The sequence below is a fragment of the Lytechinus pictus genome, chromosome 14, assembly GCF_037042905.1.
Source record: "Lytechinus pictus isolate F3 Inbred chromosome 14, Lp3.0, whole genome shotgun sequence".
Classification (NCBI taxonomy): domain Eukaryota; kingdom Metazoa; phylum Echinodermata; class Echinoidea; order Temnopleuroida; family Toxopneustidae; genus Lytechinus; species Lytechinus pictus.
In genome coordinates, this window is record NC_087258.1 from 20,236,638 (window position 1) to 20,262,950 (window position 26,313).

Below are 26,313 nucleotides of genomic sequence, written 5' to 3' on the forward strand. Positions count from 1 at the left end.
GTTGAATTATACAATATTTATTTTTTTACAAAGTTGACAAAAAGGACCAACTTGACTGAGCCATATAGTATAAAACAATGCTAATTCGAAATGTTCAGGGAGGAATTAATTGTTGTTTAACTTGACAATGAGGAGAAAATTAGAATATTTTATATTTCATATAATAAAATACAGAATAAATAGTGAGTGGATGATGCCATCAGTCTCCTCATTTGCATACCGACCAGGGTGTGCACATATAACTGTTTTGTGAAATTAAGCAAAACTTTAAAATGTTATAACTTTCTTATTTTACATCCGATTTTGATGAAATTTTCATTGTTATGCTCGTTGGATATTTATCTTTTCATTCAAATCAACTTTTTGTTGGGGTGAACTTGTCGGATGGCTCCTGGAACTGCATTAACTGTTTCCACAAAAATACTGCTAAACTTTAAAATTCAATAACTTTGTCATTTGTTTTCAGATTTTGATGATATTTCCAGCGTTTTAACTCTGTGAATTGTGCTCCATTTAGATTTAATCATTTTCAGCCTGGAGTACCCCGTTAAGTCTAGATTTAACAGGAATTTTAGTCCCTACTTCTATGGTAGACTAGGCTTGATTTTTTGCATTCTATACGCAATACTCGATGATACATTTGTACCAAAGTAAAGACGCTGAGTCCCAGTTTACTGACTTATTGATGACTCAGGCTGGAAACCATTGATTGATGCATGTCTTCAAGACTAAATCAAGTAAATCGCTTTGTTAATCTTTGCTTTTATAACTATTGAAAGCATGCTAAAGTTTGCTTTTAATTTTTTTTTTCTGATATTTCATGCTTTACTTTCAGGAGGATTTGGTTGGGTTGAAAAATCTTGGTGCAACGTGTTATGTGAACACATTCTTGCAGGTAAGTGCATAAAGGCTGTGACCAGGCCCAAAAAATATCATTATTTGTATTTTTTGTTTTAATATCATCATTAATATTATTTGTTTGTTTGTTTGTTTATTCATTCATTTGATTATTCATTCATTCATTTATTTATTGATATTTTATTTCATTTTTCAATTGATTATTCATTTTTCCATTTATTATTGTTATTATTAAAATCAATTTTCATTTCTTATTTTTTATTTATTTTCTTATTTTTATATATTTTGTTTATCTATTTATTTTTTTTTTTTTTGGGGGGGGGACCTTTAACAGCCCACTGCTTCAACTCAGTAAACTTAGATAAGCATTTACATTGCAATGAAGGGGATTTTTCAGGGCTCTTTTGAGCCCCCGTGTACTTTTTCCCTGGTTGTGACCTGATGAAAGGTGAAGGGGGGGGGGATATCAGCTTGAGCACTGTGTGTACATCATGAAAGTCAAAGAAACCACCTGGAATGCTGAGATCTTCATTTCTCTAAGATTGGTTTAAATGGAATTTCTGATTTTGATGAAATTTTCAGCGTTATTCTAGTTTAATTTTCCTTTATTTATTCAAATCAACATTTTTCTGGGGTAGACTTGACCTTTAATTATTGACCCCTCAAATCTAGCAATGACGTATGATGATTATCACAAGTTCATTGACTTGCCCTTTATCAGTCATTGTTTTTATCATTGTTATGAACTCACCATCTGAAATGTAAATGTTAAACTATTTTGGGTCCATTTAATAAAACACCCAAAGACATTGAAAAATAAATTAAAAATAAATTGTAAATTATTGTGTAAAAAGCTAGATGCTATTATACATGTAGCTAGTGCAACTTATTCTTTCTTGTCAATTCATTCTTCTTCTTTCTTTCTTTAAAAAAAATCTAATCAGGTATGGTTCAATAACCAGCAGTTTCGAGAAGCAATCTACAGGTGGAGGCCATTGGATAAGGAATGGGGAAAAGAACAACCGCTTGAAGGTAGAAATGATGTGTTAACTTTCATAGAAGTGCCAATTTTGTAATGATTATGATTATCCAAAAGAAATATTTGTAAATGTAGGAGTTGGATGGATTTCCCCCTTGAGCTTCTATAATTTGAATGGAGATGAATCTACTTCAGGAACATTTGTTTGGTTCCAATCCAGAACAAAATAAAGGAAAGGGACGGGTGGAGAGTAAGGAGGAGGAGTAGAATGAGGAGACAGAGGAGGGGAAGGAGGAGGAAGAAGGGGATGGATGCATACTTGCCAACCATCCCGATTTTGGCGGAATCATCCCGATTTTATATTGCCAATTCCGCATTACGAATATCAACCCCATAATTCTGATTTTCATTAATTTTTACATCGATAATATTGAAAAAACGGCTGGAGCGAAGGTTAGACAAAACTGAAGCTTGTGGGCACCTGTATATTGCGATATCCCAAATAGCATTATTTTTCCACCAACTGAACACATTCTTGCACGTAGTTTTTCACTTTGCCTATCTCACATGGCGCGCACATTGCAGGAGCGCGTGCAAACACAGCTAGAGCGACAACACGTGTTAATACAATGCATGCTGCGACGTCGCCGGACGTCGCGATACCGCGCTGCATGCATTAAACAAGTGCATAATACGTGTGCAAACGTAAGATCCAGCTCAACGATCGTCGGCCTAATGCTAATGGCCAAAGGATATAGTTTTTCCCTGGAATTTTAAAGCCAAAAATTATAAATTTAGTGTGTGGAAAGTGGATACCGTCGCCAATGCATCGTTTGGATTGTGAATGTGACTGTGATTCCCATCGTTATACAGACAGTGCAGTGGGCAGTACAACACAGTGACAGTGTAAACCGCAGGAGCTCCGGCACGCTTCGCGGGCCGTAGCTCCCTGGGTTGTGACAGTGAGTGAGTACCGTACCGGTGCATTTGCAATTGCATAGATTCTAGGTTCATGTGTAAGTTACATGTGCATTTAGACTGTTACTAGTAGTCTGTTTTCGTGAAATAAAGTAAAAAATGAGCAAACCCAAAATTAATCAGAAATACAAGGAGTATTCTGAGAAATATCCAGTTATTTCACTTCTATTCTATCAATCTCATCCAAATTTTCATTCAGGATCCAGTTAATACAATATTGTAATGGAAATAGATCTCCCGGTACATGTCTTTGAAGTCTAAAAATTTGGTACAATTTCATGAAAGGAATCCTGTTGATTTTCCTGTTTCATGCTTCATTACACTGGGACAAAATTAAGATTTTTTCTTTGTGGACAGGTAAAAGGCACTTCGAAAGTGAAGGAAAACCCCCATTTCACGTTCTAAAATTCCAAAAATTTCTAACCGTGGGCGTGGCAGGGGGGTACCCCCACACCCTTCCCCCGCAAAATGTCACACGCTCGTTACTCTGAAAAATGGATTCCTCTTTTTTTGTCTAAAGTTGGCAAGTATGTGGATGGGGGAGTCTAACAAATGGCAGAAGGAAATAGAGAAGGAATTAAGATGGAGAAGGAGGGAATGAAGAGTGATGAGGAGGAGGAGGAGTAAGAAGAAGAAACAATATGATGAAGCAAGAAGAAGTCTTGATATTACTTCTATTTCCTTCTGTTCAGCTAGCTACAATGTGGACTTCATAAGCAGTTTTTGTCTCGCCTGCATAGCAGAGCGAGACTATAGGCGCCGCTTTTCCGACGGCGACGGCGGTGTCAACATCAAATCTTAACCTAAGGTTAAGTTTTTGAAATGACATCATAACTTAGAAAGTATATGGACCTAGTTCATGAAACTTGGACATAAGGTTAATCAAGTATTACTGAACATCCTGCCTGAGTTTTAGGTCACATGACCAAGGTCAAAGGTCATTTAGGGTCAACGAACTTAGACCATGTTGGGAGAATTATTTCCAAAATCTTAACCGAAGGTTAAGTTTTTGAATTGACATCATAACTTAGAAAGTATATGAACCTAGTTCATGAAACTTGGGCATAAGGTTAATCAAGTATTAGTGAACATCCTGCTCGAGTTTCAGGTCACGTGACCAAGGTCAAAGGTCATTTAGGGTCAATGAACTTTGGTCAAGTTGGGGGTATTTGTTGAATTACTATCATAACTTTGAAAATTTATGGATCTAGTTCATGAAACTTGGACATTAGGTTAATCAAGTACCACTGAATATCCTGTGTGACATGTGAGTTTCAGGTCACATGACCATGGTCAGTGGTAATTTAAGGTCAATGAACTTTGGCCGTGTTGGGGGTATTTGTTAAATTACCATCCTTACTGAAAGTTTATGGATCTAGTTCATAAAACTTGAACATAAGAGTAATCAAGTATCACTGAACATCCTGTACGAGTTTCAGGTCACATGACCATGGTCAAAGGTCATTAAAGGTCAATGAACTTTGGCCGTGTTGGGGTATTTGTTGAATTACCATCCTAACTCTGAAAGTTTATGGATCTAGTTCATAAAACTTGAGATACATGTATACGAGTAATCAAGTATCACTGAACATCCCCTGTGAGTCTCAGGTCACAAAACCAAGGTCAAAGGTCAGTTAAGGTCAATAAACTTAGGCCATGTTGGGGTAATTGTTGAATTGCCATCATAACTTTGAAAGTTTATGGATAGAGTGAATGAAATGTGGACATGGGTGTAGTTGACAAGTCTTAAGTCACCGTTCAAATGTCATGTATGGTCAATTAACGTGGTATTATGTCATTATATGAATGGTGTTTTTGTGAATGATTATTTTATAGTAGTTTTCAAAGTTAGCACTGCTGCTATATTAAATCGCGTAATGCAGGCGAGACTGCCAGAGGCGTTCCACTTGTTAGTATTTTTTTAACACCTTTCGGCATGGTGACAGTTTATCAAGGGTAGATCATTTATCTTATTTTATTTTGATGATTTTATTTTTCAGATGGTATTTTAGCGGCTCTTCCTGACGAATCCTTACAGCCCTCTTCTATATGTGGTCACCTACAGCTCCTATTTGCGTTGCTACAGTTTAGCAAAAGAAGGTATGGCTTTGTGAGAGCTGTCCACCATTGTGTTTTGCAGTAATTATTACTGTTTTTGCAACCAAATTATGGCATTATGTTTTTCTTCATGAAATTATATCCCTTTGAGAAAAATTGTCTCTATATAATTATGTCTTTATTTCATAAAACTTACTCAAGGTTAGGTAAGTGGATGACTTTAATTTCAGGTAACTAGACCAAATGTCATTTGTGGGTCCATATTTCAGAAAGTAGTTTTGAGGATCATTGATTACTGTTTCTCATTCCCAGAAGTTGGCAGGTCTTGTTGGGATTTTTTTTTTTTTGGGGGGGGTGAAAATTTCTCCTTTTCTGCCATTATGATTATTGTTTTTTTGGCTGCACAATGTTGGCAACTCTGCTTTGTAGTTTTATGGTTTAGTTGATGACAAATAAGGATGATACAGTCAATACTGCTTTAGTGGCCTTCTGTATATAATACCACCTGTGCATAAAGCTAGCCGATTTGGTTTCCCTGTAATTATTTTAACCCTCCCCAAACCAGGGTTGGCAATTTCTTAGGCACATGTATTTCCTACCCAGGTAGGAAACACCAGGCAAAACTTGTAAATGTTTGGAATTACTTTAGATGTACAGTAAATGTCAGAGCATGATTGAGTAACACCTGGGCAATACCGAAAATATTAAAGAAGTATGTTTTGTATTATTTCCCTGCATTTCTTACTATTTCCCATCTTACTCAAAAGTAATAATAATATGCCTAATAATGTAAATTTACCTTGTCGGGTAGTTGATGTTAATTCCTTAAAACAACAAAATTGAAAATAAAAATAATATGTAAATACTGATAACAATAACAATTACAAGTGGACAATGCTGTGAATATTTATAGTACTGATTTATTACAATTCTAATGTAATTTCAATTCAATTTCCGATATCTAACTTTCAGTTCAGATTTCCATTTCAATCTTAATTTTAATGTCAATAACAGTATTTTTTTCAAATGCTATCCAGGGGGTAGCATTTGCACGTGTATATCATAATTGACTATATGTGATTGTTTGATTTTCTGTAAATATGTTCATTTTCTATGCTATGCTATGTATGTTCAATACCATGTAAAAATGCAAATTTCCACTTATTTATTTATCTGGACAATAAATACTACCTTATGAACCTTACCTTATGAACCTTAGTACCGAGGCGGTATTTACCGACAGTATTTTCCACTCTGGCCAACCCTGTCAATTTTCTGTATCTCCCTGGGCAGCGTAGGAGGTGATGGCAATTTTGCCCTCATCACATCCCAAATCGCCCCTAACCTTAAAAAAATTGAATGCTTTCAGGTGACCATCTTTTTTTGTGTTTTCTCATCTGTAATAGTGTACCTCTGTAGGGTTTCCCTCCTACTTGAATGGGAATCTTCTCTCAGTTATCTCAAATGTAGCATGAGCCTGTAATATACCATGTGGATATTTGATGAAGCATCATTATTATCCTGATTATTATTATCTTTATTTTTTTTATTATTAATATTATTATTATTAGTTTTATCCTTTTCATCATCATCATCATTATAATGTATTATTTCTTGTTGTCATTTATATCATTTTCCTATTATTGTAATGTTCCAGTATTAATCTTACGGTATTTTTCAGATACATTGATCCTTCTAATTTCATCAACTGCCTTGGACTGGATGCAGCATTACAGCAAGTAAGTAACCAATAAGCCAGAGTTTAACTAACTTCTTAAATAAGAAAAATTACAATAGAAATGTTGTGTGTCTAACGTCCAGGAAGTCCCAAATTCTTTTTCCACTGCTATTTTAAACTTTCCATGTGGATCCATTGATGAGCTGTTACTGAAACTCAGATTAGTCAAAGGAAATCAAAACCCGCAGGCGAGAATCAATCCTATTGGAAAGAGTAAAATGTGAGGAGCACTTTGAAACGGGCTTCATCAAAATCAGTTGTAGAATGAGAGAGTTATGGAAATTTCTGACCGGCATTCAATGCCACATCTCATTGCGCCACGAGAATTGATTTTCCCACTGAGAAAGAAAGTGATATCCGGGGAGCATTTCATGAAAGGACTTGTCGGACGTTTTATCTGACAAGTCCCATTTGATCCGACAGTTACTATAGTAACAGTGCCTCTCAGCCAATCAGAATCAAGGAAAGATGTCAGATCTGACAACTTGTCAGACAACTTGTCAGACAGAAATGTTGATGAAACGGTCCCCAGGGGGGCGTTTCATGAAAGGACTTGTCGGACGTTTTATCCGACTAGTCCCATTTTATCCGACAGTTGCCATAGTAACAGTGCTTCTTAGCCAATCAACATCAAGGAAAGATGTCAGATCTAACAACTTGTCGCATGAAAATGTTGATGAAACACTCCCCTGGTGGGTGTGTCATAAAGCTGTTTGTACGTTCAGAGTGACTTTACGAAAGACTGGTGATCCTTTCTTGTGGTAAATGATGTACACCAAAATGTTCATTCACAATGGTTTAGTGCGTAAGAAAGGTTCACCAGTCATTCTTAAAGTCACTCTTAACTTATGGACAGCTTTATGACATAACCCCCGCCCCACCAATTGTATTTTTAATAATAAATGACTTGTTTTAACCCCCATTTTCCTTGAGGCAAAGTATCAGCAATTTTCTGACCACCATTGACGACCCAGGTCCTTCTTGAATCTTTTGTTAGGATGCTCAAGAATTCAGCAAGCTGTTGATCTCCTTGTTGGAGGGAACGTTGAAAGAACAACCTGATGCCTTGGTTCGGAATGTCATCGAACAGCAGTTCAGCGGACAGTATTCATACGTGACCAGGTAATCCCATAATGCTTTCTGTCAACACGTAGCAACAGTAACACTTTGGCTAATTACAGATAAATGGCAGTTGTGGTAATATCATGAGTTTGTTCAGAATCCAATCAATTGATCACCCAATCTTCTGAATGTATGAATAAAAACAAATAAAAATGCCAAAGGAATTGCGTGATTGCTGAAAATTTGAAAAATAAGCATTGCACTGTCGGGTTCATTTTCATAAAAATGATATTACACTGTCCCACATGTGCTTGTCTGTGTTGGCGATCTTCAATGTGATCCATTTTATCGTAGACTTCATGATATCACAAAGTTCAGTTTATGTCACGGGAAAGATGATATATTGACCATTAATCTTTAATACTGCAACTAATTTCATATAACTTTAAAGTATTAAACTAGGTGTTTTACCTCCAGTTCTTTAAGGAATGAAGGAATTGTACTCTAGATATGTGAGAAATTTGTCCTTACTGCAGTTTCTCATCACAACTATTGTCCGTATCTGTCTTCGTTGTTGTCATATAGGTGCAATCATTGCGGCAACTGTTCCGAGAGGCCTTCAAGGTTCTACGAGCTCGACCTCAACATCAAAGGTCACAAGCAGCTGGAAGACAGTCTGAGTGAGTTTCTCAAGGTAAGGTCATTGTTACAAGCTACTGAAATTCTTGTATATGATTGGCTGAGAGCAAAGTTGGGAGTGAAATAAATCACCGACAGGTCTCTTTGAAGTGTTCCCTGAAGTTATGATTAAACAGCTAGTTCTGGGACTTGTGTTTTGTCTCTTTGTGACCTGCCATCCTAGAACCAACAACAAATTTTTTTAGGGGAGGTCTCCGTAAGTAGCCCAAGTGGTTATCTTGTGTTGATAAAGGTAAAAAAAATTAGCTCAACTGGAAGAGTAAATTTAGATTAAAGATCAGATACAAGAGTTTTTCAATCTTATTTTTCTGGACTTCTTGGTAGTTTCACTGACAAATTGTAACATCATGTAACTCAGGTTGTTTAAAGGTCAATGAAGCCTGTTGTAGAAACATGTTTAATTTGAGTTTTCTTAAGCAAAATACTCAGCTGGCAAGTGGTGAAAATGCATTAAACTTAAATTGTTTTGCTTTGCTGTCTATTGAGTATTCATTTGTTAATTTCACATTGAGCTCGGGTCTAGGTCTTAAAGCGAACAGTGTGATAACATTCAGTAACCCATTGATTAAATAATCAGAAATGGATTTAACTCCTTTTTGAATTAACCTTTTATTCAATTATATTTTCAACAGGAAGAGAAGCTAGAAGGCTCTAATCAGTATCTCTGTGAGAAATGTAACTGTAAGAGAAATGCCACCAGATGCATCAAGCTGCAGACGCTTCCACCCGTCCTCAATATCCAGCTACTGAGATTCGTATTCGATAGGTAAGCCAAGGGTGAAAAAAATAAAATCCATATTTTATTGTTTGAAATAGAAATCTTGAATAGAAATATTCTCAAAATTCATTTTGCCATATTACTCAGTTGATCTTGGGCACCGCAGCGCCAGGGCCCCATCTTACAAAGAGTTACAATTGATCCGATCAATCGCAACTATGGACGGCCAGCAACGTCAACATGTATTATTCATGTTTGTTCAAAATATTTTCTAACTACGATGTATATTCATGCATTCATTGTTTTCTTGAAAATTCACTGTGCTTCTATTTGTTTGCATAGGACATTGTGCAAATTTCCTATAGACAAAATTATGACACTGGATTTCCATAGAGTTACGATTGATTGGATCAATTGTAACTCTTTGTAAGACGGCCCAGATCGACGTTACTCTGCCCCTTAAAATATTGAACGTCAAACAGGGTAGCACCAACTCCCATCTTTTTACGTCTAGACAGCTGAAATCCGTTTGTTCGAAGGAGTTTTTTTTTAAAGATTTTAAATACTTTTTTTATTCTCCTCCTACACAGATGGCTCGCCATCTCGCAGACATATTAAGCGATGTATATCACATAGGCTCAATGTACAGTATTATCCTCCCCCGTAAAAAAAGGGGGATATTTTTTCTGATATTGTTGAAATTTCACCAAGGTGGTTTTGATCACTACATTCCGATTATTCTCAAAACTGCAATCATTCATAGAATTCTATTTCGATGAAAATGTTTGATCAAAGATAAAAATCAAGAATAAAATTTTGTTATACCAAAGATTTGAAAAATGGGCCCCTCTGCCTTCTTGTCAAGTACATGACCTTTGAAAATAGAGAAGGTTAATAGAAACATAACATATTGTGGCTACCCTGGGTTAATATAGCACTATTGACTGGCCTGGGGGACGATACGACATATATCGCCCAAACTAGATTTATATCGCCCGAGTCGTAGACGAGGGTGATATCAATTTAGTGAGGGCGATATATGTCCTTTTGCCCCCAGGCCAGTCAATATTGCTATTATTAACCAAATCAGACATCTAGAGCAAAAATCGTTAAAATTTAGATATTTTAGAGTTTAAGAATGGGAATATATTTTGTCATGTTGAGCATACTGGACCTCTGAACTTAACCATTGTGACGTAAGTGTGGCCTGGGCACGCAGTATCAAGCGTTGTCTCAACTTGATAAACATTGTGACGTATAACACTGCGCGGTTCAAGGACGCGTACATACAATACCAGGATGTTAGCTTTGCCTTATTGCCCGCTACATTTCCACACATTTTTTCATTTACTTTCCTGAGCGGGCAGTAAGTTGGGTCCGTGGATAAACAATTGGAAACTTATTGACCGACCATTTGATCACAGTCATAAGCACGCAATAATGTATTAAAGTTGCCCTACTCAGATGTCTGATACGGTTAATAATAAGCATTAATATTATTATTTTTATTATCTTAAAATTTCCATTGAATTCTTCATTATTGTAAAATGGCATCTGCCTTGGACGCTCTCATTGAGTTCCATTATGTTTTTTGTATCTTTCAGACACAGTGGAACAAAGAAAAAGCTGAACAACTTCTTGCAGTTTCCCGAGGAGATAGATATGTCCAAACACCTTGCCAGAAGAGGTAGTTTATATTCAGATTATTTGGGTCATTGGCACCAGTGAAGGGGGTGTCTGGGGGCATAGTGCTCCCCCTGACAAAACTTTGTTTTGCCTGCCGGTCTGATATTGTTTGATGGCTGCTCTTAAAATGGCAGTGATATTTTTTTTTTTTTCTTTTAGTTATCAGGAAATTCCCTCCCCCCTTCTGACAAGTTTTCCCAGGCATGTCACTGGTTATTGGTTCAATAAACTATCAATCTTCAAGGAAAAATGCATTTTTCTTTGACAGTCGGTGGATGTGTAAGAAAAATCAGACAATGAAATTAGAAAAGAGAGTCGCTATCTATGATATGATTCAGATCAGTGAGCCAAATTGGCAACCGGGTCCTTTCCCATTATGCCACTCCTCACACTTGGTCCTTTATATGAAAGCTATAAATATTATTCAAACATAACGTGGACAACTATATCTCTTCTGCACATATATGAATAAATCAGTCTAATATTCCATTGACATTCTGAAACATTGAGAAATTGAGTTTAACTATTTTTCATATCCGTGGTGAATTGGAAAAAATGGATTACACATTTCCTAACCACATTTGTTCATAATTGTATTTTTATTCACCATATTCCCTTTTTCCCTTTAATCGTCAATCCAATTGACAATTGTCATTATTTTCATCCTTGCATGGCCGTGTTTGCCAATCAATAACTGTAAGTCCATATGCCAATTCTTATACAAAAAGTTAATAGCGATTATAAATATAAATTGGATCTGTTTTTATGTTTCACCCCTAGAACGTTCAGACACCAATGTGTATACTTGCAACTTTGACTTCTGAGTCAATTTTATATGAAACATCCTTTATTTTATTTTTGTTTTTTTTTAGACAAAGATGCTGTATATGACTTGGAGGCTGTCCTCATACACAGGGGGCCCACCGCTTACTCAGGTCATTACATCGCCCACATCCGTAGCCATGGCGACGGTGGGGCGTGGTATAAGTTCAACGACGAGGAGATCGAGAAGATGGAAGGGAGAAATCTGAAGCTAGGGTGCGAGGATGAAATCTGTGAGTACTTTGTTCAACTGTGAACAAAAGTGAAGATACTTATTTTGAAATTCCATAGAAGGGATATTCAATCAGGTTGGGTAAGAAAAATTTACAAGATGTCCATGTTACGCAGGTATCATATATTCTATTTCACAGTGAAGATCAATTCAGGGGCCCGTCTTACAAAGAGTTGCGATTGATCCGATCAATCGCAACTATGGAAAGCCAGCAAAGTCAACATATAAAATGCATGTTTGTTTAAAAAAAATCTAGATATGAATGTATATCCATAAATTCATTGATTTCTTGACAATTTGGTGTGTTCTCCTTTGTTTACAAAGGACACTTTGCAAATTTCCTGTAGAAAAAAAATTATGACACTGATGGATTTCCATAGAGTTACGATTGATTGGATCAATTGTGACTCTTTGTAAGACAGGGCCCTGATGTGGCTAAGTTTTGATGTGTCATTGTGAGGAAGGTCTCCAACCATAGAAATTCATGTTTGATCTTGAAATATTTTCTGGATCTGTTGTAGTTCAAATCAACTTTTTTTTCAACGTAACATGGACATCTTAAAAATGGACACAACCTGATGGAATGACCCAGAATAAAATATCGGAAGCACTTGAGTGTTATTTCAGGTATATTGCATTTATCAGTTTTAATATTGCACCTGTCTTCGTTTCGTGCAATATTCATGCTGATAAAGGCAATATATCTGATTATACCACAAAATAAATGAAATATTATATAAAAGCTATATAAATGCAGTTATTATCAATATTACTAATCTGTTGCTTGAGATGGTTGTTTTGGATTAATCTCTTCTTCAAAATATGTAAACTATAACATAAGAATGCATTCATAATGGAGGTATGGAATATGGCAGCAAAATAATTGTAATTTTTCTTACTTTTCAGCCGCAGGGAAAGAAGGGAAGAGACCCAAGGTCCCAAAAGGAAACCATGCATCCAAGAATGCTTACATGTTGGTATACATACGGAGAACCCCAGACAAGGCAAAACCCGGTAAGAATCACACCGACCATTCTGATACATCTTTTGTCAAGCTGCTTGTTAAGTTATGAATGACTTTATGAATGACACTAATATGAAGCTTCTAATTCGGTGGATTCACAATACGGTGCGCCATGTATCGGTTGGCAGCGGACAGGCCAATTTGTAACTTTTGGGTCGACACCACGCGCAGGCCAGGCGCAACCAGCGCATAGTGTTGGTGTAAAGATGCTTAAAAAATGAAAACCATATGAAAAGCGGAGGTAGAATTCACTAAAAACGGTCTAAATTTCCCCAAGAAATCAGCAGCAAATTTCTCTCCCACCTCCTAGTCCCGGGTAAACAGCATAATTTTATGCAAACCGGTCGAGCCACGTCGGTCAGCACAGCATAAGGCACTAGTTCACTCAGCAGATGTCAACTTTTTCCCAATGACGCATTGCGAATTTCGGCCTGTCTGCTGCAACCGATAGGTGGCGCGCCGTCTTGTGAATCCACCGAATTGCAAACTTGTGGTTTTTACTAACTGCATGACAAAATGTGATATAGTTAATAATTATAATTTTAATTATAGCAATACAGTATTTTTTTTCAGTATTTTTATATTTCTGAATGGATTGATCGTGGTGTAGTGGTTCTTCCTCTCACCTTGTAATCAGAGGGTCATCTGTTCAAGTCTCACTGTGGCCTAGCATCCTTTGGCAAGGCGTCGATCTACACTTTGCCACTCTCCATACAGTTATTAAAGTTGGTACCTGGTATGATGCAAAAATCTATTTAGTATGCCTTACAATTGAGTGTGGAACTCTTGTTGGAATGCCTCCCAGGGAGTGGAGAAAGTGCATACATTGTGTACAGGCATGCCGGGATCCAATGACTGAAGTATTAATAATTACAATGTAAAGAAACATTAAATAATAAACACTTTATAAATTTGACTAACATTATTATTATTATTGAGCAACAAATATGGCTTAATACCAGTGGTTCATAATCGCCGTAGGTAAATTTGACTCATTACCATGTCTAATTTCAATCATACAGCTGTATTTTGTTTGGTAACTTTTGGGGATTCAGTTCTTGTGTGAAATTGAAGGTATAGAATGTATTCTATAAGATGACTGTCAACTACTTTGAAGAACGTATCACGTTCAAGTACCCTTATAGGTATCATTATGTTTGTCTCTTTCTTAGTTCCAGAAAGTCATGTTGAGAATTCAGCGACGACCAGGGTGGAAAGTCTGCCAGATTATTTACAGGAGCTCATCAACCGCGACAACGAGAAGTTTGGGGATTGGTTGAGGGAGATGGTTGCGATGAGGACCAAGAATGTGGAGTCTGGAAGATCAAGGCAGCAGGAAATACAAACCATCTACAAACAGATCCAGCCTGCAGAGGGTAAGGATGAGGAGGAGGAGGAGGATTTGGATGTTGAGGATGACAATGATGATGGTGATGATGATGATGATAATGAGAAATAGGAGGAAGGTGATTGTGAGGAGGAGGGTGATGATGATAGTGGTGTTGGTGATGACAATGAGAATAGTGATGATCAAGACTAAGAGGAAAAGGGTGATAATAAAGATGGTGATGGTGATGGTGATGATGATGATGTTGATGGTGGTAGTGATGAGGATCAAGAATGTGAAGTCTGGAAGATCAAGGCAATCCATACAATCTACAAACAGTTCCATCTCGCGCAGGGTAAGGGTGATGAGGAGGAGGATGGTGATGATGATGATGGTGGTGATGGTGGTGATGATGAAGATGAAAACGTTACTTCTTATGTGCATGATATTATGTGTATTGTGACAAAAATGAGAGGGATGATGATGATTGTGATGGTGATGATGATGATTATGATGTAGATGATGATGATACTATTGATAAAATTATTAGAGCAGGACTGTGGCCATTGATACAATGATTTTGATGATGATTTTTTTAAGCAATGATGATGATCATTATTTTTAAGTTGGAGCAATTTAGATTTATATTTGCTTTTACCTTTTTAGGCATTTTGCTTCCTCTTTTTCACATATACAGGTTTTTTTTTTTTTTTTTTTTTCCCTACTATATAGTCTTATGTTTTTTTCCCGTCACACCTAGCGGATTACAATATCAGTTACACAATATGTGCATTTATATATTTTTTCATATACATTTCTTTTTTGGATATATTTATATACATACCACTTATAGATACATTTTTACACTTACCTTCTTCTCTTAGTTTGTTTAATGCTTTATCATATATACTTATATGTCTTTTGCACATTATCAGTTGTTCCCCATTCTTTTCTTTCTTTTTTTCCCCACTCTTACGCACCAGTTTATTAAGCCTTTCTTTGTAACCTGTTTGACCCACCTCTCACTAATTCTCTTGTTTTTCATCCCATTATCACTGTTTTGTTCCAGATCCTGTTTGATGTTGCCTGCCTCATTATTTTAATCCCTCTTGGCTTGAGGTCTTTTACTGGCCTTACTTACACTAACTTCCCTTTGTGTCTGCCTACTCCTTTTCTTTCATCCCCTTCACTAACCTGATTGGTCTTCTCTACTCACTAATGCCCCTTTTGTCTCCTTGTTTCTAGTGTTGCTGTAGCTTGTTTGTGGTCTATATTATGGTTGTTCCACTTTATATGTTTGTCATTTTGCCTCCGACGAAGATTCTGCTAGGATCGAAAGCTTAGGCCCCTTTTTGACTTTCTGAATTAAATTTTATCAAAATCTATGTCTTATAGATGGAAAATGCGACTGGATAGCGACAGAATGGCTGAAGAAATGGTTGCATGAAGATACCACTGTCTCCAAGATTGATCCAATTAATCTCTACAAGTACGAATGCAAACATCGGAATCTTGACCCTCACAAGGTCAAAGAACTCAAAAGGATCAGTTCAAAAGCTGTGAGTAGTTTAGTAAACGTATAAGGGGGGGGGGGGATTTCATTTCCATCATGTACCACTTACATATCACATAGTGAGATATGTAGTCTAGCTCATCATTGTGTGCATGATGTAACATACGCAGACCTGCCAACCAAAAAAAAAAACGTACACAAATATGGTAATTAGATCAATGTAATTTCAGGTAACTTGTTTTTTTTTCAATCATTTTGTTAAAACCAGGGTGACGATTTACACATGTTTTAATGTTGTTTTTTTTTCATCTGCAAGAGCAGTGCGCATTTTAGCTTGCTTGCAGCTTGAGCGCTGCGATGAGCGAGTGCGCCAAGCATTTTATTATAAAATACACTTTGTTTGGGAAAAATACAGTTTTTCATTCCCAGAGGTTGGCAGGTCTGCATACGATTGCTAGATTGTTTTCAAAGGTAGAGTACTGATAGCCAATAATAAATAATAAACAATGATCTGATGAGCGATGAAACAGATCTGGGTGTGCTGGGAATGCACAGTAAACAGACATGCCAACTGTTCCCTTTTTAGAGTATTTGTTCCTCTTTTTTGCTTTGAATACACCAATTCTTTTTTGAATGATTTGTTACTTTTTTTCAAAAGTTTCCAATCATGGAGTGTGTATTATACACAGCGCGTGACACTAGCGCCGGTCCGACGGTCCCAGACCGGTAAAAATCACTGTCGAGCCAGTAACTCGTTGCATGAAAAGAACAAGTAAATTCTTGTCTACAAGCACATGTTTAAAAGGATGAATTTTCAAGTAGAATCATTTAGCATGTCTTTTCACCGATCTCACTACAACAGGCTGGCGATTGTTACATTGACACCAATTTTTTTTTTTTCCTTCTAAGAATACTTTTTTTGTTGTAGAAGGTTGGCAGGTCTGAGTAAAGAATGAGATCAACAGAATTGAATGGGCACTGCTTTCCTGTTCGTGTGGAGAGTTAAGAAACACAGGCGGGCCAGCATTGGTGATGGAAAAACAAATGAAAGGGTACCAACTCTTATGTATGAAGTTTGGTAATGGAATGAGCGAGAACTATAGAATTTACATGCTAAACACTCCAATGACCCCTTCTAAAAGGGTGGTTGTTATTTATCTTGACAATGGACAATGAACTGAGCTATAATGCTTATGATTTCCTCTCCCTGTGGGGGCTTCGTGGTCTAGTAGTTATGACTCTTGTCTTTCAATCTGAGGGACGTGGGTTCGATTCCTTGCCATAGCGTGTTTTCCTTCAGCAAGAAATTTACCTACATTGTGCTGCACTCAACCCAGGTGATGTGAATGGGTACCTGGTAGGTACCCATTCCCTCAACATTTTATGACCAAGTTTGGATTCCCCTTTGATGATATTCTGCTTTCTCTCTATCCAGGCTGACTTGTTGTTTGCCAAGTACGGCGGTGACGGCCTCCTTCTGAGGATGAGCCAAGCTAAGATGTGCGTAGCTTGCGTCAAACAGAAGTGTCAGGTCATGAGGATCCAAGCCCAGCTGGTCGCTGATCAGAAGTTTGTCACTGAGAACACCAAAGCAAAATGCCACAGGTAGTTCCATAGAACTTGAGAAAAATAAAATTCAGAGTAGAGTCATGTTGATTTCAAAATTTTGATCTTCAACCATAAAAGACAGCACTATTTTGACGCTGAAGAAGACTGGGGAGGGGCTGATTCAGCCCCTCTTTTGATCTTGGTCATTGACGGTGCGATCAGCATGTGCATTACCCATGACTTAATCTAAAAAAGGTACTCGAAAAATCTCATTACTAATTAATTATGCTAATTTATGTGTAAAATCAAAATTTAGCTCTAATTGAATAAATAAGACCCTCAATATGCTTTTTTTTTTTGCAGAATCTTTGTAATATCTGATGAAATATACTTAAAAAAGATATCTAATATAACTTTTTTTCCCTTAAATATTTAATTGTTTTTTGATTTTCTTATGTTTTACTTTTTGTTTTCTAATGTTTTTAAATGGAAATCGTCAACTACTTTATTCTGACCATAACTAACCAGCAAAGTTTGCGCAGTAAAAACACAATTTTAAAAATTGTCATTATGATCGCAGTGAGGATGGTTTCTGGGTAGGCAAGGATTCTCTCCGGCAGTGGAAGAGGATGGCCGTCGAGAATGTTGAATCTCAGTTCGATGGAGGAGGAGGCGGGGTGACAGAAGAAGAGGACATGGAGATAGAGGATGATGACCAGACTATGACCAACGGAGTGTCATCGGCAGCCGGAGGTATGATGCGTTCATTTTCATTCAATCCACTTCAGTTCACAGTCATTTGATAGCCCACAGTGAAGAAATTAATTTTCTTCACATTTTACATTAAACATTCGTTTACATCGACGTAACGTGAGCTACATGGATTTCTTGTATAAATTGTATGTAAACAGAATGACATACCGACAATGTGAAAAGAAATTTTTGAGGATAATGTTAGCAAGAAAAGTATAAAATATTAAACGTTCATTAGCTTTTTTCTTTATTTGACTGTTCAAACAACGCAAATTGAATTTAATTTAATTGAACATATTCATTGTCTATTGAGGAAATCAATTTCACATTGGGTTTACAAATTTGAAATTCATGTACGCATAGAGTATTATATATAAAAAAAACTTTTGGTGGGAGTACAAACATGTATATCGTATAATGTTATTAGAATTAAGCAAAATGTGTTAATCATTTAATAGTACAAATATGATTAAGTCATTATTCCAAGGTATTAAAAAGAAATGCAAAAACAACATTGAAATCGTGTGCATCTACAGGTATGATGCCTTTGTTCTCATTCATTCGCTTTTTTCCTTCTCTATTTGACTGTTCAAGCAACATGAAAAAGGGTAATAAAAAATGCAAAACCAAGAGGGAAAAGATACGTTTGTCGAATAGACTTTATTCACTGGCATCATTGCACCGCCATCGTATAGGCTAAAGCTATGCGTTAGTGATTTATAGCTGGTGCATCTCTGACAACTTTGTTTATGCTTATGACTTCATTTGCATGAGGTCTTTAGCTCTTAAAGGGCCTTAATGTACAACATTCAAAAGGGATTTCAATTATGGCTGCAGGATATTGCATTCATTCCATTTTATTTTCATTTTCAGACCAAAATTTATATCTTTTTGTCATATATGATCCCCCTAAAACAACAAGTGAAAAATTTAATCTATATAGATATTTCCCCCTATTCTGAATGTGGTAAATTGGATTTTGAATCTTAGTAAAAATTGTGACATTCCTGTCATATGATATAAATCTGATATTACATGTTAAAGTGATCATTTCACTTTGTTCTGATTTAAAAAATTCTCCTTTTGGTTCCTGAAAATGGGCTAAACATTAGGCTTATAGTGTAAATATACCATCCCAAAAGTTTCAAAGTATTATATTTACAGGATCAATTTTAAAACCTTGGAGATGTAAACCAAAGTTTGAAATAATTGGGAGTTGGTTTCAATGACTATGTGTATACAGGGAATATGTGCACCACAACACATTAATTCTAGATGAACACAGCATGACCTACATACAGTGTGTACAAGGTATACACTGAATGTACAGTGCAGCTAATTGTGTGTGTATAGGAGATACAGACAACAGAAGTCAGTCAAAATAGCCAACAGACTTTTTGAATTGGAGAAAACTGGTCATAAGCTGAACCCGTCTACTAGACGGTTCTCAAAATCAGGCTAATAAATTGCTACTTGTATCTAATTTAGAGTTTTTCATCCTATATTGTGGTCTGTTTCAGGGGTTTTGAGGACAAGTACAGGCACTCATACGCACGTTTCAACTCAGTTTGAGAATTTTTTTAATCAGCTGCTCACAAAGTTAAACGATCCCTTTAAGTTTAATTGTGATATCCAACTATGGTGACACTTAATGTAACATAGCAAACTGAATTGCACCACTGCTGACATTAGTGCACAATTGTGAAAAACATTTTTTTTTTGTGTTCTGGAATATTTCTTTTGAATTATAGATGATGGAGAAAAGAATGGAACTCGTCCGAAAGAGAACGGGGAGGGGAAAGAAGGGGAGCAGAAAGATGATGAGGAAGACGAAGAAGATGAAGAACCTCTCATATTTAATGAGGATCTTCTATGCAATCATAGTAAGTTATTTATCGGGTTGATGAGGATGATGATGATGATGATGGTGGTGGTGGTGGTGGTGGTGGTGGTGGTGGTGATGATGATGATGATGATGATGATGATGATGATGATGATGATGATGATGATGATGATGATGATGATGATGATGATGATGGTGGTGGTGGTGGTGGTGGTGGTGGTGGTGGTGGTGGTGGTGGTGGTGGTGGTGGTGGTGGTGATGAAGAAGATGATGATGATGATATTGATAATGATGATGATGATTATGGTGGTGGTGGTGGCGATGGGGATGATAGTGATGATGATGGTGGTGGTGATGATGACGATGATGATGGTGATGGTGATGATGGTGGTAATACTAATGATGATGATGATGATGATGGTGATGGTGATGGTGATGATGATGATGATGGGGGTAATTCTAATGATGATGATGATGATATTGATGATGATGATGATGATGATTATGATGATGATGATGATGAAGATTGCATAAAGCATTTCCATTTATTTGAATGTAGGATAAAAGAGACCATCGATTTAATGCCTTGCTCACTGTCATAGGTACTGTGGCCTGGGTTCGAACCTCATACTTTCAAATGTCTGGCAGGCGCCTTAGACCGCCCAACCACAGATAATCATAGTGATGACCATATTGTTTTACAAAATGCAAATTTTTAATTTGATCCTGTTATATCCTTTCCACATCAGGAAACCTTAGTACAGATATGAGTCAGAGGAGACTCATCTTGGCTCCTGTGTGGGAGGTTCTCCGCAAATACTTCCCAGAATCCTCAGAATTCAAAGCCGACAGCCAGCCATGCCTTCAATGTCAGGTGGGTAACACTGTAACACTTAGTACCGGCCACACAGAAAAGTTGTTCGTGCTAACAGAGCACTGACAGTAGGTCCAGTCACATCTTTCAGATTGTGATGTCAAACATTGGATCCAATATGTAAACAACGTGTTGTTGTGACATGAGGGATCACTGCAACATTACCGATTGTAACAGGGCCTCTCTTAGCGCATAGTTAGAGCTAACAATGTTTCTGTACGGCCGGTACTGGTAGTTAGTACGGTTAGTTATTTTTTCTTATTTCTAAGAGGACACACTGCTGTAAGAGTGTTAAAATCTCAACATTTTCAAAATTTGTTGAAAGCTTGAAAGAGTTATGTCATAAGTGGAAACCTTCTTTTGTCTAGAAAGGGTTCTCTCCAGGAAAAAAAGACACTGTTTTAGATGAGGTTGCCTCCATATTTCTAAAAATACAGCTTTTTCTGTGCTGCCCTAATTTCTTTTAAATTCTGAGTTACAAGATTATAGCATTACAGCGATGATACTGTTACTGTGGTGAAAAGACCTCTTTCCTCATTGTCAGGAAATCACTTTTCAGTTTTGATATTTTTTTCCAAATTTTGTGCTTCTTCATTGAATATCAAGCAACTGTTAGATACAATGTTATGGCAGTCATGTTTTGGGGTTTCTTTCAGTCTCCGTAACATTAAATTTTCTGATTGATACACAAATTTGTGCTCTAGCAAAATCAGGTACAAATTGATTGTCAAGTTTTTAAAACTGCCACCCTGATTTCAAACATTTCTCAGGGAAGTTATGTAAGTGAAAGTTTGTGGCATTTGGAATTTACAATCTTGTCACATGAATGATGAAAGAAAGAATATGTGGCAGTCTCATGTTAGAATGTTTAGAATACTGCTATAATGAATAACCAAATGCATGCGAGACTACCTGGGGCATTTTTGTTCTACAAATCTGGCAACAGTTTCATAAAACTTGCTAAAATAACAAATTTGCAATGACAGTTTAAAGCTACTCAAATCATTCAAGTTGATTGGCTGATCATAAACTTGTTATAGAAACTGTGCATTTGTTATTAAAAGGAGTCTTTATGAGATGGACCCCTGCATTGTAGAAATGATGCTTCATGGTAGTCCCACTTACTCTGTTCTAGCTGTGTCATTTCTTGCTTAATTGTAGTCTCATATACTCGGTTCTTTTTCATTTCTTGCTTAATTGCAGTCCCATTTACTCAGTTCTTTGTCACTTTTTGCTTTATTGTAGTCCCATATACTCAATTCTTTGTAACTTCTTGCTTAATTGTAGTCCCATATACTCCGTTCTGTGTCATTTCTTGGTTACTTGCAGTCCCACATACTCTATTTTGTGTCTGTGATTTTATTGTCTGTACATGACTCTCCCGCAGCTAGCAGATGCACAGGATGCAGAGCAGGCTCAGAAGAGATGCAATCTTGCCACAAACCAGAAGAAATCGTTATCGCAGCTGTTTCACGGGAGGAGTAGACCTTCGTGGAAAAAGGGGGTAAGTAGGGGATTATGTTTTTTCCCGTAGCTGCCAAGTAGTACTGATTTTCAATAGTTATTACTGAAAAATGGGAATAGTACTGATGGTGTCATGCAAAGAACTGACTTCCAAAGTTTCAGTTGTATGTGTTGTCCTATTGTATTTTTTTTTTAAATACTGATTTTCAGCTTATAAAATACTGAAATGTTCTTAATCAAGTGGGTGTTTCTTTAAGCTGTTTTTAAGTTACGAGCAACTTTAAGAAAGACTGGTGATCCTTTCTTGTGTTAAATGGTTCACACCAGGTTTCCATTGGGGTGGATTTAGTTCCTAAGAAAGGATCACCAGTCGTTTTTAAAGTCACTTGTAACTTAAGAACAGCTTTATGAAACACCTACCATTGTGGTAGTTCCATTCTTGTAGTTCCACTTTTGAGGTCCGTTATTTTGTGTTCAAGGTGTGAGACTAATTATTGAATGCACTCTTTGTCCAGGTGGGTGCTTCATAAAGCTGTTCGTAAAGTTACGAAAGACTTTTGCACACGACTGGAACATGTTCTTAGGTCATAACTCAATTACATAGGGATATCACATAGCACAAGAAAGGATCACCAGTCTTGCATAAAGTCATTCGTATCTTACGAACAGCTTTATGAAGCACCCACCAGGGCCTTTCTAGAAGGCCCTGGTTTCTAGTCTTTCTAGAATGTCAGCTACCATGACAACGGTGACAATTCTGATTTTTATTGGCTCTTCAAATAAAAGGTGATATTCCAGCAAGAGTTCCTATCAGGGCAACTAATAATAAAATGGGACCCAGATGTAGATTCAGATGTCAAGTTGAAAATTAACAAACGTATACCCGCTTTTTAGAATTTTGTTTATTTTATTAATTTTCTGTACTTCATTTGTTTGGATCAAGGAGTCAACGGAAGTTTACATTGCGCCGCTTCCCTTCGTGGAGGCGTGGCGGAATTTCCTACGGCATCCGGTCAAAGCTGATCTCCCGACCGACATCTCGAACGGTTCTTTCATCTGTGCACACAACGGTCTGATCTTGGATCCAAGTACAATATCACCTATTGACGAAACATCAGGGTAAGATTTCATGAGAGTTGTCAGCGCTGAATAGGTTGCCAGCTCTGACAGTAACCATTATAGTGACAACAAAAACTATAATAATAATAATCATAGTGATTGCAACATTTTTGCAGCGCTGAACTCGGCCAATCCATGTATCTGATTGGCTTAGAGCAAATTTTTAGATGAATATCACTGACAAGATGTTTTAGGAACCTTGAAATTAGTCTTGAGACTTGTGTTTTAGCCGAAAGCTGACTTATTTTAATTTCCCTTATATAATCTTCAGATTGTATGAGCAACAATATGGGAAATTTAGGAACCACCCCTCCCCCTTTCCCCTGGGCCTATTATGGTCAATCATCGTCACCGGCATTGACAATATGACTTTAGTGCTAAAGATTCTTTGTGAGCCCAAGACAGTCTTACTTCAAAAAAGGGTAGTTACTCGTTAGTAGAGCAAAGGTTTTTGGAATAAGGTTGTTTACCAGTGCAGAAGAATCCTCCTCAAAGGCATTTCGAACAAGTCCCTTGGAGAGGATATATAGCAGTTGGTCCATTGGACTAAAGACATCTCTTTTTTTATGCAAGCAGGTAACATCTGCCTTTATTTTCTTTTCCTACAGAGTTGCATTAGTGTGGCCCTCTGAATGGGAGTTACTCCAAGCGAACTACAAGGTAGACCAACCCATCAGGATATGGAAGGTCATTGCCGATGGGCCGTGCTTCATTACGGAACCAGGTACTTTCCTTTTTATTGGCTTGTTGCCTACTGAAACCAGGTTATTACTTCTGGGCAGGGAAAAAATTTAATTTTTTTTTCGGGGGCTCCATTTTCAATTTTTTGTAACATTTTGGGGGCTCCATTTCTACCTTTCGGGGGCTACTTTTTGCATTTCGGGAGCTCTTTTCAAATGCTACTTTTTGTATTTTGAGGAATACCTGTTCACTTATTAATGAATTATTACTTATTGTTTAATATTGTATGATTTTTTAAGTTATTTTTTTCATGCTTAGAATCTTGGATGTGGGTGTGTGTGTGTTTGTGTGGGTGTGCCTCCCGCCGGCATTGTAAAATAGATGGAGCTTTGTTTGATGATTTATTGTCTGATATTTACCTCATCCCCTAGAAAAATAAAACAAATGATTTTTAAGTAATAATCAACAAATAAGGTAAGTTATTTTGGATGTTAATAGGCCGTTTTGAAAGCAAAGCCGAATGACAACTCACCAATGCGAGGTTACTAGACTCTGGGATTTATTTCCTGTGTAATTCGAGTTATTTTATCACAGAATTGTGATATCTGTAGGGGAAAATGTGGATTAGAAATTGCACATGGTGGTAGTCATAATGGACCCCTATACATGCAACCGTTTCCCGACCGTTGCGTTGATTTTTTTTTATACCATGTGTATGGAAAAACGTGGTACAGAAAAAAGACTTCGGAATTTGAAACTGTGCTCCTCGCTATTTTCAAGGCTTGTTCATGATTTTGAGTGCGGATTTTTGATGATTTTTAAATGGTAAGCGGAGCTCGTGGGCCGCTTAGTTGTTATCGCTCGGCAATAATTTCGGGGGCGACATTAAGATTTTATGTCGCCCCCGAAAGCATGATTTTGGGTGATTTTGAGGGCGACTTTAGGCATTTCCGGGGCGAATTCGCCCTCCGCCCTTGTGTATTTTTTTCGCTGCTTCTGGGCAATTCCAGCTTGTATGCATGCAAGAGTTTTTGAGGGGTCATAGTCCTGGATGTCACCTTTATTGAACTTCCAATGTGTTGGAATTATTGTGTAATCTTTACACATGGAAATATAGAAATCAATACAATCATGGAATAGCAAATCCAGGCAGTCAAAGGAAGGGGGAATTCAAGGCAGTATAACAATAGTGGAACTCTTAAGCCAGGACGTCATGTTCATCGTTGGGAGCAATGAGTCATAGCCCCTAACACAAAACTCTAAACTAAGACCTAGTCCACAGTTAATCCCTTTCTCTCTCTCTCTCTCCCTCTCTGTATAATGTTTTTTTTTTTTTCTTTTTTGATTATCATGATTTTATTATTACTGCACAGTTGAATGGGCAGTCTCACATACATGTAAAATTGTAAACTTATGGAATTCTGTATCCCAGATATAAAGAGCTAGTATACCACAATGTTTATTAGAAGCCTAATAATAAAAAAATGATAATAAACTACACTCCCATTCTCATCATTTTTTGTTTTATTTTTATGCAGAGCTTTGTCAGACATGCTCTCAAGAGAGACTGCTGGCCGAACACCAAGCAAAGTTCACCTACTCGGGGGTCAAGCTCTACATCCGGAAGTTCATGCCAGAGGTCGGGGAGAACCCCAAGGCAGCCATCAGCTTCCTGATGGACGCCACGTCTCCAGGTGGATCCAGCGACCAGGAGAACAAGGATCCTGACTTTCATCAGGTTAGTGTTTTTATCCAGGGTTGGCGATTTCCCAAGAAATTCAGGTTTTTCTCTCCAGGTGGAAAATACTGAGAAAACCATGTAAATGTTGGGAAGTACTTACGATGTACAGGGAGGTACCAGGAAATGCTAGAATATGCTTGAGAAACACCTGGGCAATTCCTGCAAAGGGGCAAGAAGTGTATTTCATAGCATTTCCCTGCATTTCCAACTCTTTCCCCTTTTTTGTCAAAAATTATCGAGGTGGTATTTCCCTGTGTTTGCTACCAGTATGACCCACCCCAGCCAATCCTGGTTTTAGATCAATTCAGTTATTTTGAAATGAGGAGACAATTTGTGCTATCCACTATACTCCATTTTTCTCAAGGTCATATTTAATAGCCTGTTGCCTTCTAGTACCAGAGCTGTCCACCGCTCCCTTTTTTTTTTTGCGATGAATGAGCAATACGTAATTTTTATATTTCCTTACATTTAAACAGAAATTCTGATCATGGAGTATTTGCCACATATTGTGCATGATCTTCTTTCTGTGGATTGAGCAGCAATTGGCATCTCTTTAGTACAGGTGGTCCTGCACTACAAATCGGCACCAATACAAA

At 37.2% G+C, this 26,313-nt stretch overlaps 1 protein-coding gene across 2 annotated transcripts in view; it reads left to right on the forward strand.

Moving 5' to 3' along the window:
* The window catches only part of LOC129276498 (ubiquitin carboxyl-terminal hydrolase 48-like), a 37,064-nt gene that overhangs the window by 2,990 nt on the left and 7,761 nt on the right, over positions 1-26,313 (forward strand). For both annotated transcript variants that reach the window (XR_010295654.1, XM_064109243.1), the window contains exons 3-22: positions 836-895; positions 1,803-1,890; positions 4,816-4,915; positions 6,555-6,612; positions 7,609-7,733; positions 8,259-8,367; positions 9,005-9,138; positions 10,695-10,777; positions 11,649-11,831; positions 12,737-12,844; positions 14,027-14,230; positions 15,577-15,740; positions 17,130-17,299; positions 17,823-17,995; positions 19,747-19,878; positions 20,588-20,712; positions 22,100-22,216; positions 23,120-23,295; positions 23,904-24,019; positions 25,515-25,714. Coding sequence is in view for 1 of the 2 variants with exons in the window: in XM_064109243.1 (XP_063965313.1) it covers positions 836-895; positions 1,803-1,890; positions 4,816-4,915; positions 6,555-6,612; positions 7,609-7,733; positions 8,259-8,367; positions 9,005-9,138; positions 10,695-10,777; positions 11,649-11,831; positions 12,737-12,844; positions 14,027-14,230; positions 15,577-15,740; positions 17,130-17,299; positions 17,823-17,995; positions 19,747-19,878; positions 20,588-20,712; positions 22,100-22,216; positions 23,120-23,295; positions 23,904-24,019; positions 25,515-25,714 (2,625 nt within the window). In the remaining variant the exon portion in view is untranslated. The remainder of the gene's footprint in view (positions 1-835; positions 896-1,802; positions 1,891-4,815; positions 4,916-6,554; positions 6,613-7,608; positions 7,734-8,258; positions 8,368-9,004; positions 9,139-10,694; positions 10,778-11,648; positions 11,832-12,736; positions 12,845-14,026; positions 14,231-15,576; positions 15,741-17,129; positions 17,300-17,822; positions 17,996-19,746; positions 19,879-20,587; positions 20,713-22,099; positions 22,217-23,119; positions 23,296-23,903; positions 24,020-25,514; positions 25,715-26,313) is intronic.